The 22031-nt window shown below is 35.2% G+C and overlaps 1 protein-coding gene across 1 annotated transcript in view; it reads right to left on the bottom strand.

Moving 5' to 3' along the window:
- Samsn1 (SAM domain, SH3 domain and nuclear localization signals 1) overlaps positions 1–21746 on the bottom strand; it is a 152936-nt gene extending 131190 nt beyond the window's left edge. The window contains exons 1-2 of the mRNA XM_076866976.2: positions 21708–21746; positions 15840–15971 (exon numbers count right to left, since the gene is read on the bottom strand). Of these exons, the coding sequence (XP_076723091.2) occupies positions 15840–15971; positions 21708–21731 (156 nt within the window). The 5' untranslated portion in view covers positions 21732–21746. The remainder of the gene's footprint in view (positions 1–15839; positions 15972–21707) is intronic.
- Positions 21747–22031: the final 285 nt, after the last annotated feature.

The following is a 22031-nucleotide window of genomic DNA, read 5'->3' as shown; positions in this document are numbered from 1 at the left end:
GGCTTTGTTATCATGTGTCCCCAAAGTAACCAATTTCTATCCACGGTGGTTTTTTATGAAATTCTTCAGGTCTAGATGTTGCCAAGCCTCAGTCTGGAAGCTAATTGTGTTTCTTTCACCAAGATCAGCAGACACACAAGCTTAAGCAGTTTAGGAATGGTCATCAGGAGAGAGCATGGACATTCCCTTTGTAGACACATTTTCTGTCCTGTATATCTGGAATTTGCTAGGAAGGGGCAAGCTCCTTATTCATACCATCTATGCTGCCTGGGCCAAATGTCTCAATGGTCAGAATCAACTATCCCAAGACTCAATCATTTGCTCTGTGGGTTTAGATTGCTCTCTTGAGATTACAAATCTTGCAATTTTTAAAATAGATTCTGCCTTTTGTGAGAATAGAAAGGGATCGAGTCTAGAGTTAGCCAGTACAAAAGGTGACTCTACTAAAAGGAAAATGGAAAATAGTAGATACATCTTACATTTTTAAATTTGAATCACCATATTTTTAAGTCAGCTTATCAGCTTAGTATATCAGTATTTCCTTGGGTTTTTTTTTCTTTCAAACCGATTAATTCCAGATGGCTCACAAAATTCATGTGCAGTTGAGCCTAGAATGCTTGAACTCAGGGCAACGGTGTATTTATTATTCCAGCTGTCACCTGTTTCACCCAGTGAATCCTTTGTTAAATTAATACTTGTCGTCAAGTTTGTACACACACGAAACTGGTTAAGGATTTGTGACTGCTGATCATGCATCGTGGGGAAAGAGAAACAATTAGCTAAGAGAAACAATTAGCTTCTGGGTTGAGTTTTGGGAACATCTGGACTAAGACTGAAATAATTTCAAACCACGGATAGAGATTTTTAGGACACATATTATCACATTCTCTAGGGACTATTCACTTCTTTCTGTTGGAAATGGGTCATCCAATTTTTTTCTTCTAATAAATCTGCTTAGATTTGGGGATCTTTTGTTAACAAATTTTCTTTTAATGAATGCTTGGGGAAAAAAATTGAACTTCTTTACATTCTGGCAAAGATGAAAGAGTTAATATAGTTCTCCTTAGGCAGCCTGCTTCCTCCAGGGCCTGGAGTCGAGCACATTAAATTCGGGTCTGAAGTGTGATTATGTGAGGAAAGGGGATTACTTAAACAGGGCACCGTCTACTTAATTAGAATAATAGGTCTGTTCCCTGGGTGTCGCCTAGTTGTAGATTACTACTGAACTGGTTAAGTAATTTTTAGTACTGCTTGTACTAGACTTAAAGCAGCTGTGGAAAATATAAACTGCCTTCCCACTCTGACTTGTGCTTACATAAGCAGACTGTCTGGTACTTTGGAGTTCAGACCCTGGTTGGTTCTTTATTTCTGGAGGGGCAAGTCAAGAAAGACTCCATACGGCTTTATTTTTAGAACTACAGCTGTTAGTGTGTGTGCATGCACACATGCATGGTGTTTCTTATGGTCTGAACTCCAAAAGGAAGACACCCTTTCCGAGTGTCGGTGAAATAATTCCATTTTGTCCATTAATTTGACAGTTACCATAAATACCAGGTAAAATTTACTTCTGTTAGTTCTCATTTTATTATACCCTAAACCTAGCACTGATAATTGATCTTTCCTTTCATTCACTGATGAATTTGTGGCTTCATTTAATTTTTGCTCCTTGAAATGGTTATAAAAACGTAAAACATAGGCACATTATTACAAATGAATCAACAGAAACTAAGGAATATGTTCAACCTGTGATATTCATAATGTGCATGCAGGCAGGCTCCAGGAGAAAAGCATTTCTACATAACTATGAAACTAGGTCATATCAATACACACACACACACACACACACGTATACATATATGTATTGAGAGAGTAAAAGAAATGAAGAAAAGGGTGCTGCTTAAAAGAAGAGACACATTTTGGATATCAAATATCATATTTCGATTCTCAGGCCCTGGTTTCAGATGACTATTCTTTGGTATTGAGACTAATCTGTACATGTTTCTTGCATTATTGGTTTACCAATCTCATTTTCAAATTACAACATCAAAAGGAAGAATGAAGTACATGTTAGGAGCTATTGTTTTCTAGCTAATGGAAATATCAAAGGTGTTTCTATACCAGAGAAAAATGATTGACAGTAACTGCTAGTGTAAAACCCATGGTGAATTTTTCAGACTGTGAAACTGATGGGATCTTACCTTTGATTTACAAGTGAGTTAACTGAGGCTTAAAATGGTAAATTGACTTGCCTAGGGTCATGCATGCAGTGCGTTATCTTGATTAAATTATTCTACTATACTTATTTGGAACTGTACAATTCATTCATTCCTACATTGGCAGTTCATTTAACAAACATTTACTGAGCATCTACTATGTACTGACACTATTATAAGGGAGAAAATATTCCTTTCCTCACCTTTCAAGGTTCCTGGCTGGCACCTCTATAATGAAAAACAGATTTAAAAAAAGAGGAAAGTACTTATTAAAGAATATATATATTATGGCATGGATAACTTAAAAATGAAAATCCAAAGTTCTAGGGAAATCTCTGTATTTTTATGGACAGTCACACAGAGGTATAGAGGATACTAAGGTATGATCTACTGGTGGGATCCTGGGGAGCCTAAAAAGGTCTGTTTTTTTTGTTCAGCTTCCTAGACTCTTTATGTGACATGTCTTCTCTCCAGGGATAAGGCAGAATACCTGTGACCAGAGAGCCTTCCAGAGAGGAGAAAGGGAGAATATCAGAGAGGAACCTTCTTAGGTTTTATGGTCTGCATCCGGGAAAAGGAGCAAGGGAAATCCTAGTTTCTGTGACCTACTTCAGGGGAGAAATGGGCAAGGAAACTATTGGTCTCTATGACCCACTTTAGGAACGAGAAGGTAGAAGCAGGTCAAAGAGAACTTCCTCCTTCTATGTTTTTTCTCAATTTCCTTCAGCTTAAAATACTCTGTATACCAAGGTGGCACATTTTGAGGCAGCATTTCCTGTACCCATCCCTATTTTGGAAACAATGAAGAATTTCAAGTAATTTTCTCTCAGTTATCTACCATCAATGACTATTGATCTCAGGATCCTCTCAGATTCCACTTTCTTAATTTTGAAGGCTAAATAAGCTAATGTGCATTAAATCCTTGCATGATGCCAAGCACATTGAAAATACTTATAGATGGTGCTATTTCTCATTTGGTGAATTTTTCATTAATAGTTACATAAAATTCTGATTTCAGGCAAGAGCTGAACATATATACAAACACATATATATGTAGACATATGTAGACATGTATATAGGTGTTTGTATATATGCATATGAATTTCCATTAGAATTATTTGATTTCTACTTTTCAATACAATCTCTTGAAAGAACAAAGATAATTCACCTGCATAACTAAAATGGGTTTTTTTTTTAAATTATAGTGCAGCAATTCAGAAAATGCCACTTCCAAACTTCTCATCTTCCTGTGCCTCAACAAAAATTCCTACCAAAAAAAGATATAACAGTTAATAAAACTTCTTTATTTTTTCTCTCTCCTCTTTTTTTTTTTTTGTGATATTGTGGATTGGACCCAGGTATCATACGTGCTAGGCAAGTGCTCTACAACTAAGCTACATCCTCAGTCCCCTTTAAAACTTCTAAGACCACCTAGCAAAGAGGATAACTAGGATGCATCAAAGTTAATAAAGAAGAATCATTTTGCAGTGCACCAGAAGACAGCAGAGTGAGGAAAGAATGCGTATCCAGCTATCAACCCTGTTCTAAAAACAAGGGAGGGCGATCACAAATATGAAGGAGTCTATCAGTCATGAACCCCTCTGTCTTGCCTCTGAACCTGACTATAAACATGTGGGAAAAAACACCATGAAGAACTCTCCCAGGGTATGGAACATGTCACAAAGGAGAAGTTTGGTAAATGTGCCTAGCACAATTAGTTAAAGTCAGTGACCAAGAGTGACCAGGCTTCAATGTTTTCCCTTTAGTAAAGTCTTGACTTTACGCACTTGCAGAACAATCATGGTAGAACACACACAAGTTCAAGGGGCTCTACATGCTAGTAATTCATTTAATCCTCAAACCTGTGCTATGCAGTTTATACCATCACATTATCCTCAGTTTATTAAGAAGAAAACTGAGACAGAGAATTGTCAAGATTCTTGCCTAAGATCACATAACTAGCAAGGGGTAAAATAGATTTTATGCTTAGTACCTTCACGACAACATAAAGTTATTGCTCTTCTCATAGCACTAAAACTTAGCTGCAAAGATACAGAATTCATCTGTCATCTAGATTAGAGATTTCACAAATAAGCACTATTGGCCAGAGGATCAGCTACAAAAAATGCAGAGAAAATGTAACACCATATGTCACTAGGAAACAAATAATTCAGAAAGCTTACCATTATTGAAGCACAAATACTAATTGTTTAGTACTATATGAAGACAAGTATGTAGACCACACAGTTATGTGTTTTAAAAGCATGAGTCTTTTTGTGAATGCCACCACCATCATCATTTAGAAATGCTCTGTAATTTAATACAACACATTTAATTAAAAATAGACACTTAAGGAACCATGAATTTAGATGACATTCTGCAATTGAACGCCCCCAGATTTTTACCGTAATAGTGCCATGCTTCTCAGGAAAAACAGATTTCATCCTCCCATGAGAATAAAACCAAGAAAAAGCAACAGTCAGCTCATCCTGCTGGGAAAGGAGACTTGCTTGCCAGCCCGCACAGCTCCTGTCTCGAGGTAACAATCCTCGAGAGCTAATGAATTCTGATTTCTCTAAGAGGGTGATATATAGCATCCACACACGGCCCCTCATCTCAGGGCTGATCCTATGGCTTGTAGTGCCTGAAGAATGCACAGAGACCATATCTAATCCATCAAGGATAGAGCTTGTAAATTGCATATGAACTTTGCCATTTGTCTACTGGTGTGCTAAGTGAGCTGTCTATCAATCCTGAAGTAACAAACTCTTCTCATAGCACTATAAATACCCAGGATGGCAAAACAGGTTACCTAGGGGATGATTATTTGCATTATAAAAGAGTCTTCTTTTTTCAAAAATAAAAAATCCCTTTCAGATTTCTTGAAACGGAGAGCTATCTTAAATAGCCCTAAATGTGTTGTGACTTATGAGATTATATTTGCACCAGGTTTCAGATAGAGAAAGAACAACTCATATTTAATATTACATTTCATGTTTCCTGACACTTATATCATTATTTTATTTAATCCTCATGGTCACAAATGGAACAAGGTCAAGCCAAACAACCATGCAAGAAAAGTGATTGACAATGAGTAAAAATATTAATTCCTTCTTATGATATAAAAGAACTAAATCAGCCCTCCAAAATCTGGCTCGTTGCCCCCAGGTCTGTAAATAAATTGGGCAAGATCCAAAGACCCTCTCAGTTCTTCACATCCATAGAATGAAGATTTGAGAAACTTAAAATCCCTTTCAGTAGAAATAAGCTGTGATTCCTGATCTACCCAAAGCCAGTAGGGATGACAAAGCTTTTAAGAGAAAATTGAAGTGGGAATGGACTTTTTTTTTTTTTTTTGCTTTATAGCTTTTTCTTTAAAAACATGATTAAAGAGATAACTATGGCTTTCATTAGATTCAATTAGTAATCGTATCATACGCCCAGGAAATAAAAAGGAGAACAGGGCATAATTAACCTTAATCTATTGATTCCATTTTAGTTTAACATAAATCTCTATTTACGGGAGAAAAACCAATTAAATCCACCCAAAAGTGTCACATATAAATTGGTGGCAGAATATGTTGTATGCAATAATACATATAATAGGAAAAAATTAAGCAGGGAAGAAAAGTGCAGTCTTTAATGAATACAACCTATGCTTTATATGTTGGCTTGTTGCAAGTCATGAGATCCAGAAATGAAGGAAAGGATTACATGCACTGTTTTGACACTGACTTCTCTTGTTCGTAGTTTGATGTAGACCAAGCTGATGGGATGCCATTGTTAATCTCATTTTCTTCCTTTAGTGTCTCTGTTATTAATGGCTATGTCAATGCTGATGTTAACATGGGGGCAGAAGGAAAAACTCCCAACTCTAATAGTTTGGAGCCAAGTAAGAAATGCAGTTAAGTGGTTAGAATACCAACCTGGGAGTGACCTACCTTGACCTCTCCATTACTCACCTATTCTAAGATGACATGCCACATTTCAACATGTCGATTTATCCATTTATAAGGCACTAGACTCTAAGTGCTTTTTAAGGCCTTTTATGAAAGGTGCTAGGACCCTGTGCAAAGATAATGTCTTACCCACCTGCCTTTCACCACTTTTTGTTGTTGTATTGGCCTCCCTGGGTGAGATCAAAACCTTTCACCAATTTTGACTCTAGTTCTTCCTTCTTAAGCTCAGCTTAAATCTCACTTTCTCCATGCAGCTTGCATCATTAAACCACAAACCACAGTTCACATGCCTAGAGTGAACACCTCTTATTGATCATTTACTTTGTGCCAGGCACTGTGCTCATAATGTGAAATACCTCATCACTTTTTATTCTCACCTGATGATGAAGAGGACACAAATGGTTTTCTCATATTGTAAGAGAAAAATAAAAGCTTAAAGAGTTTAGGGAACTTATGCAAGATCACATAGCTGGTTAATTTCAACGCTGGGATTTTTAATGTTGGTTGACCTGCAAAATTCTGTATTCCTACTTACTATATGGCATTATTTTTTAAATTTCTTTTTTGGCAATTCTTACAGAAGTTATACTTAATATTTATACTACAGAATCTAATCACATGATTTCTTACGTTATTCTCTAGATATTTGGGTAGGGTTTGTGTGTGTGTGTGTGTGTGTGTGTGTGTGGACATCTATCATTCATTTACCCGAAAATCAGTATGTAGAAGGAGGAGGAAGAAGAGAAAGAGGAGATGGAAAAGGTAGGGAAGAAAGGGAGGAAACATATCTAACTATCCTGACTGCTATAACTGACTGCTCAGATCCCAGCTATTATAGGCACCAAGTTGTAGACACTAATGTACTACATAGGGAAAAATCAAAGTGTGAGCAGGCTTTTTATTTTTTTATTTTTTGGCACTAAGGATTGAACCCAGGAGTGTGTTATCATGACCTACTACTTCATTAGCCCTTATTTTGTTTTGAGACAGGGCCTCCCTAAGTTGCTGAGGCTCACTTTGAACTTGAGATCCTCCAACCTCAACCTCCCCAGTGGCTGGGATTACAAGCATGCACCATTGTGCCTGTCTCAAGCAGTTTTTTAAAAATTATTTATTTATTCTAATTTGTTATATATGACAGCAGAATGCATTTTAATTCATAGTACACATACAGAGCACAGTTTTTCATGTCTCTGGTTGTACACAGAATAGAGTCACACCATTCGTGTTTTCATACATGTACTTGGGGTAATGATGTCCAACTCATTCCACCGTCTTTCTACCCCTGTCCCCTCTCCTTCCCACCTTCCCCTTTGCCCTATCTAAAGTTCCTCCATTCCTCCCATGCTCCCCCTCCCCCAACCCCCGTTATCTCCATTAACTCCAAGCATCTTTTTGAATGTCACATATCTCAACAGAGACAGTGAGACAGATTCTGGAACTCACCACTGCAGTGGTGACTTCTTGATTCGGCTGTTTCCTGGTTGTGGCAGAAGTAGTAATTATTATAGTAATTTCTGCAAGCTGAGAGTTACAAAACTTTTGAGCTCTGAGTAACTTGTATGTATTTTATTTTGCTTAAATTAGCTTGGATTTGATTACCTATGAATAACCCTGATCAATATTTATATTAATTCAAATTTCTATATCAGTTATTTTTTATTACACAACCAATTATTCCAAAATTTAGTGATTGACAATAATACACATTTCTTAATCTCACAATTTCTATGACTAAATCATCTCACTCATTTCTGTGTTTTGTAGTCTCTCAAAAGGTGGCAAAAAGCTGTTGGCCCAAGGACTAAGGTCTCATTTGTAGTTTCAGCTGGGGAAAGGGTCTTTTTCCAGCCTCACACAATGATTGTCAACAACATTCAATTTTCCAGAGGCTGTGAAATTGAAAGCCTCATTTTCTTATTGGTTGTTCCTTGCCACATGGGACTCTTCTATGTGGGATCTTGCTTCAGAGTAATGTGCAATCCAAAAAAGTAATAATGGCAATCTCATAACAAGGCTTTTGTAATCTCATTATGAAGTCACTCCTGTCACCTTTGCCATATTCAATTAAAATTAAGTCACATAGCAGAGTGAGGGTCACACAACAACACAAGTACCCAAGGGCAGATATGATGGTTATTTTTGTGTGTCAACATGTGTAGATCATATTATTAAAATATGTGGTAAAACACGAATCTATAATGTTGTCGTGAAAGCATTTCATAGATGAGATTGACATTTCAATCAGTAGACTTTAAGTAAAGCAAATCACCCTTCATTATGAGGGTGGGCCTCAATTAATCAGTTTAAGGTGTTAAGATAAGAACACTCCCACCAATCTCATCCAAGGAAGAGTAGTCTGCCTCCATACTACCCTCAAATTTCCACTTTAACATAAACTCTTCCTTGGGTCTGCAGCCTGCTAGACTGCCCTATACAATTGCATGAGTCAATTACTTAAAATCTCTTTTTCTCTCCCTCTCTCTTTTTCACACACACACACACACACACACACACACACACACACACTTATGAACATTCCTCAGAAAATCCTACCTAACATAGAGGAGTTCATTTGAGGCCAACTTAGAATTCTGTCTGCAATTCGGAAAGGAAAACAATAACATTTAATGTTAAACAGTTCTTCCCCCTTACAAGAAAAAAGAAACTTTAAATGTACTCATGGAATCATTTGAGAGCAGTAAGGGGCCTTAGAGAGCACCTAATCTAATCTTTTCATTTTATAGAGGTGGAAACTGAGTTCCAGATTGGATAATGACTTCTTTAATGATATTTAGGAATCAAGCCAGGGTGAGAACTCAGTTTTCTTTCTTAATGCTTTTGCTATTTTCTCATGATAATAAGCTGAGGCTGAGACTTGCACCTGGTGGCCTTGAGACTGATTATAGTGATGGAAAGCCTTCACAGGCAAAGGAAGCAAGGTAGATCTTCCCTGCAGTTGCCTTTCCTGTCATGGGTAATGGTTTTTTGTGGTGGCCCCTGTCCTCCAGCCCAGACCCCTTGATGATCAGTGGAGTGCATATTCAAGATGTCTGGCTGGGGTCACAAATGCTGCTAGAGGGTACAGAATAGAGCAAAAACTAACTGGCCATAAGAGGATTAAACCCCTGACCTTGGCCTCATTAGTACTGAGTTCTAACCAACTGTTAGACACGCTTCACATTGTTTGTGTTTAAAACTGTGCTTGATTCTGCTATATTACCCTCTCATTAACATCTAGTAACTGGGACCAATTTTATTGATTTCTCCCGTGCTTTTCATGAATGCAGAATGTGGATAAGTGGATATATTTTAAAAAATAAACTTAGGTTTTTTAAATATTTAAGTTTAAAAGGAAAACATTGAAATATGAGTTAGTAGGTGAACAAATGTTCACTATGATAGATTTTCTTGTTTACCACTATCTATGTGTGGTGGAGAATCTGAGGTTGAATTGTCAAACATTGCACTACACCTGGGACTTTGAGGCAATTTGCAGAGATTAAAATCTCAGGTTTCCTAATGCACATCAACAATAAATCCTGTTGCTTCTTCTTGTCCAGCCCAGTAAAAATCAATGCTTTTAGGTAAGGAGTGCTGATTACAAATTATTTTGAGAAATTATTTTAAAACGATATGACGCTCAAGTGAGAGTTTGACTTAAAGTCATTTAATCAAGGATATTAAATTAAAAGATCACTCTGCCCCAGTGTGATGGTTTGCAGAAGGAAGGGAAATGATCATTAACACACACTGTGCCAGGTGCTTAACGTGTCTTCTAGCATTTGATCCTCCCTACAAATGAAGAGATGGATATTTTTATCCATATTCTATTGCTCAGAAAATTTAAGGTCAGAGAAGTTCAATAACATTCCTGAGGATACACAGTTCCCAGCCTGGGATCAAGAATAAAATGCTAGTCTATTAACTTCATTGCCCATCTCAGTTCTGTCTGCTATGTCCTCTAGATAACAGATTATATTTAGCATATATATTATATTGTGGAGGATTTTTTTTCCTAATGCTATCTTGCCCTCCTCCTCACTTTCATCTCCCAAAGACATTCTCCCACTAACACCTCTTCTAGTCTCTCACTCTTGTGTACCCATGTGTGCCTGCACCATACACAAACACACTTGGGGCAGAGGCCAGTTAACAAGAGCAGTGTTTGGGAAGCCAGAATTCCAGTCTTGACTCCACCTGTCACTTCAATGGAGTCTCCATCTCAGCTTCATCCCTGGTAAATACATATGCTCCCTATAATCTTATTTCTTTCTAAATATATAAATAAATATTTCTTATCAAGTGTAGTTAAATTTTAATATCTGTATTCATTCTAAATCTACATAACCAAATCTTGTCATTGAGTATTTTTGCTCTTTAATACTTATACTGCTCTAAATGAGGAAAATTAATACTATCTCGTTATCTGATGTTTCAATTCTACCACCAACATCAAGTGTTCATGTGGGTATTGAGCACTGCACATGTGACTGATGCGATTTAGGAAATAAATTTTGATTTGATTTTGATTTGAAAACCAAAGGTGGGTAAAAACATACTGTTTTTTATTGCTTCTCTGAGGCTGAGCTCACTTTAACCATTGAAGCCCTAGTATCTGGATTGAGATGTGCTACTTAGTATTAAAATGCACACTAGATCCCAAAGTGTTAGCTTACATACAAGAATATAACTAGTTGTGTATTGAAATGAAAATATTTTGGATTAATTCATTTAAGTAAAATAGATTTTTAAACCGACTTCACCTATTTCTCTTTAATTTTTTTTTTGAATTGTGACTACTAGAATGTCTAAAATTAAACATGTGGGTCATGCTATTTCTAATGAACAGGAATAGGTTCAGGGTGGGTTTTAGCTATCTGTTTGTATCTTTAGGTCATCCTGAAGTCCAGCCGCTCTTGAAAACAGCAGCCAGAAGTTATAACAAAGTCTTTCTGTGTAATAAGTCTTTGCAATGTCTTCTAAAATAGAAAGGTATTAAATAGTTTTGCCCTTTGCCATTTTTTCTCCATCTTAACTGGGGAAAAATTACATTTTAATTTGTTAACATTTTACAAACCCCAAATGTCAGAGAATAGTTGTCTCCAAGTTATTTTCAACATGAGCCTAACAATTGGACCCTGAGGTGGAAATGACACTATCTACGAAAGAGAAGAGCCCCCTGCACAAAGTCAGTCCCTCTTTGTGCCTACTGCAGAGGTGTGGCTCTGGCATGTTTTCCTCTGGCTTGTCTCCCGGATGCAGGAGCCAGAGGCTGAAAACCACATTTCACAATTTCCCTTGAAGTCTGCATAACAGATGTGACTTAAGTGTGGCAGAACGCATGCATTTACAAGAAATCCAGAAGGTGGGAAGCAGAAGTGGAGGCCATATCCAGCAACTATGTCAAAGAAATGACTGACATTTTATTTGACCTACCTCAGATAGTATCATTTCAACAATCAATATAAAACTGTTACAATATTTCACACTCTTTTTATATGAAGCCTTTACAATATGGCTTACTTTTTACACTTAGTGCCATCTGCATTTAGACTAGCCGTTTTTCAAATACTCGATTGCCACCTGTGGCTGTATGGTGCAGCTCTAAGGCAGAGATGGCAACCTTTTTCTGTGAAGAGCCAGATAGAAATATTTTAGGCTTCAGATAGATTTTATTGCATTCTATTGGCTCATTTATTTTTGTTTTTAAACAAACTTTTAAAAATGTAAAGGCCATTCTTAGCTCATAGAAAGTGTAAATTCAGGCTGCTCAGGCTGTAATTTGCAATCCTTGTTCTGAAATACGAAATATCATCCCTTCTGATGGTCTTCTAACTTATGTGCTGAATCCTTTCAGCTTACATTAGCAAGAGCAGATTCTGTTGTCTGCAATCATGCTTGGCCAGATTGATAAAGAGACTCATTCTCCATGTTCTACAGCAGACGGAAACTGAGGTTGAGAGAATTCAAGCACATTTCAAAGGTCATATACCTCATAAGTAGAGAATTCATTTCTGCCCTCCACCAAAGTTCACACTTTTAGACCTTGCATCATTGAATCACCATTATTAATAGTTTTGTTAGCTTAAGAAATGCATCTGCATTAATCCATTTATTTAGTATACAAATATTTATTGAGCAACCACTACATGCAAGATATAAATAATAGGAACATAGCCCCTGCCTTACATATAAAGTCATTTTTTAAAAAGGCTCAAATTTCTCATCAATTTAATTTATGAGATACAAAATGAAGTTGAAAATTGATGATTATTTGCTTCCATCAATCAATATAGATGGCAAACCAGATATTTAAGGTTTGATCTAGTTAACCACAAATTGGCAGAGATACAAAATTTTATGTTCTCACTTTTTCTAATTCAAGATATTTATTACACTTGGACATAATCAGGAGATACTGCAGCATGTACAGGACCAAGCATGTACATTCAACACTTAATATAATAAGAGAGTAGTCAGTCCTTAGATTAGAATGCTACTACATTTTCTTTCAACATTCAGATTTATACTTGTTATATTTATATTTGTATATTATGCATGTAATATTTATATTTATATTTGTTCACTCTATGGAGTTTTTACCCACTATTTTTAGCAGCATTCCTTACAAAACTCCTTGATTTTGCTAATAGACTAGATGACATTATTCTCTTTTTAAAATTTAATAAAATATCATGTTTTAATTGATTCCTCTTTGGACCAGTTCCAAATTTTCATCCTCTCCTGGAACTACTGCATTTAATTACAAGCCAACTATACATAATGTTCCTCACTGGAAAACTTATCCCCTCTCCCCCAACAACTCCGCTACCCTTAATTGTGCAGTTGGTCTATACCAGATCATCTTGTTTGAGATTCTGGATAATCTTATGTTTGTCCATGGAACTCCCCTCCATGCTTAAAATTATTTTCCAAATAGTGAAATTCTTAATAACTATGTATGAATACAATAGCTGTTACTAGAAGCCAAAAAAAAAAAAAAAAAAAACCCTGAGCATTCTTCTCTCTTTTTGATTTTCCTTTTCAATTCATCTGGCCTATGACATTATTTTCAGGTTGAGTTGTAATTTTCACTGTAGCAACTAGCAGTGCTGTCAGGTTGGTGCTTCAGCTTTTGAGAGCACCTGTCCTCTCTGGGAAGGCTATAGACACAATTGGATTGAGGGTTAGGAACTCCCGGCAGAGCACAATCCACATTAGGGGAGTGCTCACAGTATTTCTAGAGAACCCAGTCAAAAATAATATTTTTCTGATACTATCAAGATTTTTCCAAAATATATTTCTCTTGAATTAGGGGAAAAAAGAAAGAAAGGGGAAGACAGAAATAAACACAAATACTAGGGTTAACAAAAGAAATCCGTTCTTCAGAGGCTCAGAGGAAAAATCAGGAAAACTTCAAACCATGAACTAGGAAGACTAAGAATGCAGATCTTTAAAAATCTTTTAATTTCATTATTAGAAGACTGACTTTATTTTATCCAACAGAGGAACTATTTTCATTGCTAATATAAAAATTATCAAATATAATTTAATAAGATCAGTTAAATTCAATAATGAAATGGTAGAATCAATGTTCAAACTGACTTTTCAGTTTAAGGGGTGTATACACACACACACACTCACACACTCACACATACAGATATCCTATGTGTGCACACACATACATATACACATACAAGTTTGTTTATACACATAAGTTTTTAATGAAATACTGAGACAGAAAGGGAGAGAACTGTAGCAATTTAAATCATGTTTTTATTATCATTTATTGTTGTAAAATACATGATTTTTGAAAAAAAAATTCTAGTAGGCTAGTTGGCCATGAACTTGTTTATTTGTCATGCATACTTATTAAATTCACACATTTAAGGAAACATCTTCAGGCTCTATTCAATTTTTCCTTTTAATTACAGGGTGAAAATGCCTATAAACATTCTATGAGGTCAAAGGAGGGCCTCTATGTAAATGATCTCTCTCTCTCTCACACATAAATATGTAAATTGTATTTCTGCCTCCTCATATTCACATCTGTCAATGCCAACATCTATGGATATTGCAAAGGGTATAGAAGTGAGGAAAGAGTTTTCACTGGATTGAAAATGTTTTTGTCTTATTTCTATTTTACTGAAACTAATTATTGAACTTGTTCACTAATAGCATTGCTTTCTAGTTGATCTATGCTTCTGAGAAGCAGAAATCTTCTGTAAGCCATAAAAATAAGCAGTTTTCAATGTTACCAAAGAACAAAATTGGTGGGTGTGAAGGCAAGTGTAAAACTCTGAAGGCCTTTATTGTAACCCTTTCTCTAGAGTAAAAAATATCTGGGCTTGAATCCTCATACATCCTCTTTTTAACTTGGCAAGTTGCTTTTCTCAACATTTCTAAACCTTTCTGAAATTGTTGTGGGAATAAATATAAATAATTTCATATATACACATCACTGAGTTTAGTGCTTTACAAAAACAGAGGCACTGCATAAATTATCGTTAACATTAATTACTTGTGATTTATTGGGCAAAAGTTTGATTGTAAGGGCAGGAGATGACATCTAAAACATTCTCACTTGCAGCAGACATTTTTAAAATATTTTTATTGTCCTGAGTCACTATGAAGTTAAACAAGTTTGTTAGTATAGAACTATTTTAAATACAGCACAACTAAGAGTTAGAATAGACAGCATTATTTTTAAAAAGGTCCCTGCTCTTGCAGAACTCAGAGAACTTTGTATCTCTGTCACTTTAATGATAATTTGCAAAAAATGTTTGCATTTCCATTCGGTAACCTATTTTTTAAGCTGTTATTATGTGTTTGCAAATTCAAGAAATAGTTTAGTAAAGTGGTTAGGCTATAGGATTGGAAAACTGATGGTAGTATGCTGAAGTCAGTGTTCAAATAATTAATAATTAAATATTAGGTATTGCAATCCTGTAGCTAACCTTTGAAAGCTGTAGATTAGCTAGAAGGGACACATGTTTACATCGTGGGAGTTGACATACTCTACAAATCCATGTCTCCCCTCCCCAAACACACACAGACACACACACACACACACACACACACACACACACACACACAGAACTGGTTAACCAGAAGCCACTGATGAAGGCACCTGCTAACTGTAATACATAATGGCTTATTGCCTTTGGCCAATTATCTTGCCTTTCTCTCCTGCAATTTCTCATCAAGAAAATGTATGTAATTATAATGCTTTGAGTATTAAATGTTTTAATTTGTGTGATCACCTAATATATACCATATGCATAATCAATAAGGAGTAGTTCATATTAAGCCAAAATCATGAAAGCTGCCACAATGAGGAGAAACTCAGAAACAAAAAGTAAACAAAATCACAGGTGCATGTCCTAATCCCAGCAGCATAGGAGGCCAAGGCAGACCTCGGCAACTGTGAGGTGCTAAGCAACTCAGTGAGACTCTGTCTCTAAATAAAATACAAAATAGGGTTGGGGATGTGGCTCAGTGGTTGAATACCCCTGATTTCAATCCCCAATACAAAAAAAAAAAAAAGTAAATGAAGAACTTTTCTAGAGAACAGTAGATTTTTGCTGTATTAACAGGTGTCATTGAGCAATGAGTCTAAATATGCAATGGAAAAGAAATTTGCTGCACTCAAGGCTTTACTCACCATGAAGAGATTGTGGTGTGTTTGTGCCCTGTCCTCAGTGGGTGAGACAGGACAGCTAGTTCCTCCATGGGTGCTTTCTTGGTTAGCTTGCTGCCTTGAGGTTGGTTCATATAAGCTATCTGTAGATCCCTCCTGCAAGGCAGAGATGTGTGAGTTAAAGACTAAGAGAAAAAATAATTTTCCTTGAAATAGCACCTAAGTTATCAACCTACCTATATATAGTACTCTACCTAAAGTATGCTAGACACAGGGATCAATAGTTTATAGTATGATACTTGTCAGCAGTGAACACAACAGTGAAGAAAGGATTCTCACCACTTACAAAACAGGAAACCAATGTAGGTACCCTTCAACAGATAAATAGACAAAGAAAATATGATATATATACATGATAGTATATTACTCAGCCATAAAGAATGACATTATGGGCATTTGCTGGTAAATGGATAGACTGGGGACTATCATGCTAAGTGAAATAAATCAATCCCCCAAAACCAAAGGTCGAATGTTCTCTGATATGTAGATGCTAGCACACAATAAGGGGTGGCGGGGATAGAAGTTTATTAGATTAGACAAAGGGAAATGAAGGGAAGGAAGTGAAGATGGGAAAAGGAAATACAGTAGAATGAATTGGACATAAATTGTCTATGTTCATATGTAAATACATGACCAGTGAAACTCCACATCATGTTCAGCCACAAGAATGGGATCCTAATTAGAATAAGTTATACTCCACATATGTATAAAACATGAAAACACATTCTACTGTTATGTATATCTAAAATAAATAAATAAATAACAAATAGTAAAAGAATTAAATGTGAAGAAGCATGATCAAAAAAATGAAGACTTTCAGTTCAAACTCCTAAAAAGAAGCCTCTTTGATCCATCCAATATACTGTTTGGGTCACAGGATTTAATCACATGCATCTTTATTTAGTATCCCTTACTTGTATAAGAAAGACAATCTGCTATACTTGAGCATTTTCAGCTGTAAAGCAGCAGTTTCATTCACCATGAAGAGGAGCCATAATGATAGAATGAAAACACTGTATTCCTTGAAATAGCAAAAGTATTTCACACAGATAGGAAAGGCATTAATATTAGTGTTTAGAAAATGCATACTATAAATAATATTATTTGTTTTTAATCTTTTGTGACATATATAAACCATTGTGAATGATATTATGACTTTTCCTTGTATTTTTGAAGTAAACTTAATTGACTTGCTTTTGTCCTCCATTTTTAGACAGAATGAGTTTATTTTCTGGCATCATCAGCAAGCAAACTTAAAGGAGAGAGCTATATACTTCATTCTAGGTATATTGACTAGTGATGCTGATGATGGTGTCATCAATACAAAGGTCTGATGGACTATATATCTCAACTTATTTTTTAAACGTACTGTACCGAAAATATTTTTGCTTTAAAAAACATATTTTATTACAATATTAGCAAAGTAAAATTTGAGTACACTGCCTACATTTAGAACTTTCAGCCATTATGCTTTGCAGTTTCTTATTTTGCATAACCACTGTTCCGAACATATGGCACATTATTGTGAAAATAAGATGTTAAGGAAGATATGCAGGCTCTAACATTTATTAACAAGAAGTGAACCCCAAACCAACAGAAACACAGAGTGAGCAAAGCAAAAGAGCGTGCTATGCCTTCCTCCAGTAACAGGCAGCATTGGCCAGACTTAAACCTCATAGGGGTAATAAGATGTCTTCCGCATACAGCACTTCATCTGAAATCTCAATGAGACAGAAAAGAATCTTCTCTCAGCAGTTGCTGGGGTTCTGCTTATAGGCAGATAAAGGACAGAAAAGCAAAATTCAAAACACTGCCAGAAAAATGAGATAAAGCTCCCAATGGTTCAGGGTCTGGATCAGTAATACACCATGTATTTCCTTGGATGTGAACTCCTAGTACCAGCAATGTACACCTGGTTCTAAACAGGCCACAGAGACACCTGAGAAGTACGTCTACAAGTGGAGGGAGAAAGGCGAAGAAGCCAGGAAGGAGAGCCAGAAAGAGCACAGGGAAAGAGAGAAAGACGAGAGTTGTCATTCAAAAAGCCAAAGCATGGGAAGAGATGGAATAAAGAGAAAGAGAGCCAACCAGACAATCTGAAAATAAAACAGTTCAGTCCAGATGAAATTAAAATTGTAAAACAGATGGAGAAATAATTTAAGAAAGAATATTTATGCTCTTCACAGTGCTAAATGAAAATATAATATCTGGTTAAAAATAAATAATTTATAATGAAACAAAACAAATGGAACAAGAGTAATTAAATGGGAGCAAAACCAAACAATTTTGAAAAAAAGCTTAAAAATGAATATCATAATTGCAGACATTTATATTGAATAATTGAAAATTGGGATGAACTTCTCTATCCTGAGAAGTACAAAAATGCTAAAGACTTTACCCAGACTGCAGCATTAGAGTAAAGATGGAAAAGACATGAACATGCAGACAAAGTATATTGAGAGGCTACAACATAGGACAAACAGCAATTCTGGCAAAAGAAAATGATGGCACTTTCAGCTCAATGCAAGAAAACAACAGATCAATTTTTCTTAACCTACTTTTTAAAATCCTAATAAAATGTCAAGAAAATTAAAACTCATGGTGTATATGAAGATACATCATGGCCTATCCGTGCTTAATACAGGAATGTAAGGATGTTTCAACATATAAATATACATTAAATATTCATGAGAATGTTTATCCTAACAAATCTTCTAAGGCAGTTGAAAATTTTAATATCTGTGACAAAATCTTAGTAAGTTGGGGAAAAGATGGGACTTTCTTATCCTGATTAGGGTTGTTTATCAAACTCCTTAGGTAAACTCAATAGAAGTAATTGCACAAATCCTAGTTAGAAATTATATGATGCCTGCCATCATAGCATTCTTGCCTGTCAATGCCAGAGAAGAGAGTAAAAAGTTGAGAAAAAGGAAATTGATAGATTGCATTTGAAAATCTGAGTAAACCACAGACTACCAGGAAAGTTTAATTTAGCAAAATTCTTTATTTGTAATACCAATATCTAAAAATCACAGTGTATATATAAATCAGCAAAAGCAAACCAAGGAAAAAATGTTTATGATGGCAGCCAACGTGCTTAGATTTCCAGCAACAAATTGAACCAAGTTTGTATAAAAATTTCATAGAGAAAATTCTAAAACATCACTAAAGGCCGTGAAAAAAATTAAATTAATTGATAAAAATAAGTCTGTATATTTTTGTAGAAAACTTAGGATCTGCTGTCAAATTGTATGAAAATCTGGAACAGGATTTTGATTAGATAATCCTAAATTGATAAAAAAGAACAAAGACTTTTAAAAGTCAAAACTTGGAAGGACAAGGAGGATGTATTTTTCTAAGTAAGGTATCTATCTGACATTAGAATCATATTAAATAGGTGTGTCAAAGAAATAGCAAAAGCTGAGGGAAAGAGAGATAGACTAGAAAGTCAAAATAAAGATAGAGGCAGGGCTTCAAATCACTAAAGAAATGGTGCAGGGATAATTAATTCACAACCTCATGGGTTACAAAGTCATGCTAAACTCAATAACTGTATGATGAGCCCAATAAGAAAATCACTTTGCTTCAAATGACCAAGCTTTTAAAAATGCTCATCACAACATAAAATGCCAAGAAAAATTGTGGAGTCAGAGTGGCATATATAAAGGAGTATTTCTGCCTCCCTTTTGATAGACCCCATTTCAAGTTTATAGATCCAAAATAATAGCAATCACCTTTGATGGATTATTTATAGTACTTCTGGTTCTGAATGGGTAGTTTATTAAGTTTCTGCTTTATATTTCTCTTAAAAACCCCATTTACTAAAAGATTTACAATTTCCCCCCCTACACTTAAATAAGAGAATATTTAACTCTTTCACTGTTTTCTCCATGATATACTTAATATTCAAAATCACTTGCTTCCCAGAGATTTAAAGGTCAATATATTTATATATATCTTCATTTTTAAATTCTGTAATCTTTCCACTCAATCAATGATTTTCATCTCTGAAATGAACAGAGTCCCATGTTTGCATTCTTACAGACAGATAAAATATGTTTTGGATTATGACTAAATTCCTGGTAAAAGCTTATTAACCACCCCCCACCTTTTTTTTTTTTTTTTTTTTTTTTTTTTTTTTTTTTTTTTTTACTGATCATAAAAATACACTGTTGGAACACTTTGATTGAGAATCAATATGCTAAGTAATTTTTTTAATTTACTCCATGAAAAGGAATTTTTAAAACAACTGAAATAACTTTAGTATTTTTCAAATATTTCATATGTATTTATTATTAAAGCAATTAATTTTTATAACAAACTTTGGAATGCTTGAACACATGATTGAGTGTTTATGATGTTTCAATCTAATAAAATGTTTCTGAGCAAGTAACTTCATAAAGATAATTTTTAAAGATAGAAAAATATGTTACAGTCATCAAGTCCATGAGCCAGGACTTTGAAGAAATTCTTTATAGTATGTGCTTCCTTCCCTATATTACTGAGAAAAACAATCACGCTCATTATATAGTTATATGTCTTTAGCAGTAGGATTACAAGCGTATGCTATACCATGCTGAACCATGCTATGTTATAGAGACATTAGCATACTGATTTTATTACCATTCAAAATGATTTCAGAATGCAATCCTCTTTGGTGCTACACTGCCTATTTCCATGGGAAGTGTATTCAGATAAACCATATATAGCTATTTTAGATCAACTAGAAAAGAATGCAAAATACCACTTAAATCACCTGAAATGGGATTTCTCTAGTCAGATTTATATGGCACAAAGCAAAGTTGAGAGCTGGCAGTTATTTAGTAAATTGGACTACACAGGCAACTTAAACTCGATGATTCAGCCTCTCACAACTCACAATTGCATTTTATTTTTCAAGATGCTCTGAGATTAAATCCCTTATCTTGGCTTAAAATGCCTCCTGTTTAAGTATTGCAATGTATGTCAGCACCATCTCTAGTACTTATGTTAATCTTATTTGCAATTTGGAAAGAAAACAAACATCAAAAGTAGACCATTTTATTTTCCCAAATGAGAGGGATCGCCCAACGACATCTTGAAATGCCAATGAATAGGCATAACGCCTTGCTGTAAACACAGATAGAAATGAATAAAATTATTTTTAAATCCACTTTTAAGCATTGGCATATGGTCACATTTGCAGGTTAGAATTATAAATATTTCCAGATCTATGACTACCTGATAACTTTCACTGATCCACTTCAGGCTAAAGAAAATAAAAAGTAATAATGTAAAAAGGAATTTGAGAGATGCTTATACCCTTGAGTGAGCACATCTCCAGGACTGGCTTCATCTATTGTACCTTGCATTTACAATTCAGTGTAACTCAGAAAACTGCCTCTATGGAAGTTAACCAAGCCAACATTGAATGGAATTCATTACTCAAACAATAAAGAAAAAATTTTGATTCCTGGAATATCTCAAAGCAAAACAAGTAACCCCAATGCAGCATATTTTGCAAAACTTTTTCTCATATTAATAACAAGTACAATAAAATAGTCAAAAGTACTGTGCACAGAAGACCATACTTTTAAAGTCATCATAAAAATATTAAATTACTAATAATCATTGTAGATGAATGTATTTGTCTTAAGTTGCTTGTCTCTGAACAGAGTTAACAGGCACTAAATGAAAGCATTATTTCAGTTCTTTCTGAAGGGAACTATCTTATGAAACACTAAATGTATTACTGACATCAGGAAGCTTAGCATAAAAGCTTAATTTCACTCCTTTTATTTGACGCAACAACATAAAAATGAGAACATAAATGGGGCCTGTAAAAGAACTCACCAGCGAAAAGCAGAAAAGATTCATTTTGATCAGCTTCAGTCTCTGTTGCTGTGCTTTAAAAAATACGATTGCCCCTGGTCGCTCTGTCTTGCCTTCACAGCTGTTTGGACAGTTCTCCTGAGAGATTATTACAAATCAAATCCCTGCCATAATCCAGAGGATTCAGCAACCATTATCAAATGAGATAGGTCTTTATTGAACAAACAATTTCCTAAAGTAATGAAGAACCCTGACTAATGAAATGAGAGAATGAGACTTAACCATGATCTGTGTAAATAGATATCAAAGGTGATGGTGATATTCCTAAAATCAGGGGGTGGGGGC

This window comes from Callospermophilus lateralis, chromosome 10 (assembly GCF_048772815.1).
Source record: "Callospermophilus lateralis isolate mCalLat2 chromosome 10, mCalLat2.hap1, whole genome shotgun sequence".
Classification (NCBI taxonomy): Eukaryota; Metazoa; Chordata; class Mammalia; order Rodentia; family Sciuridae; genus Callospermophilus; species Callospermophilus lateralis.
Note: the sequence above shows the minus strand (reverse complement) of the source record. Positions and strands in the feature narration are given on the sequence as shown.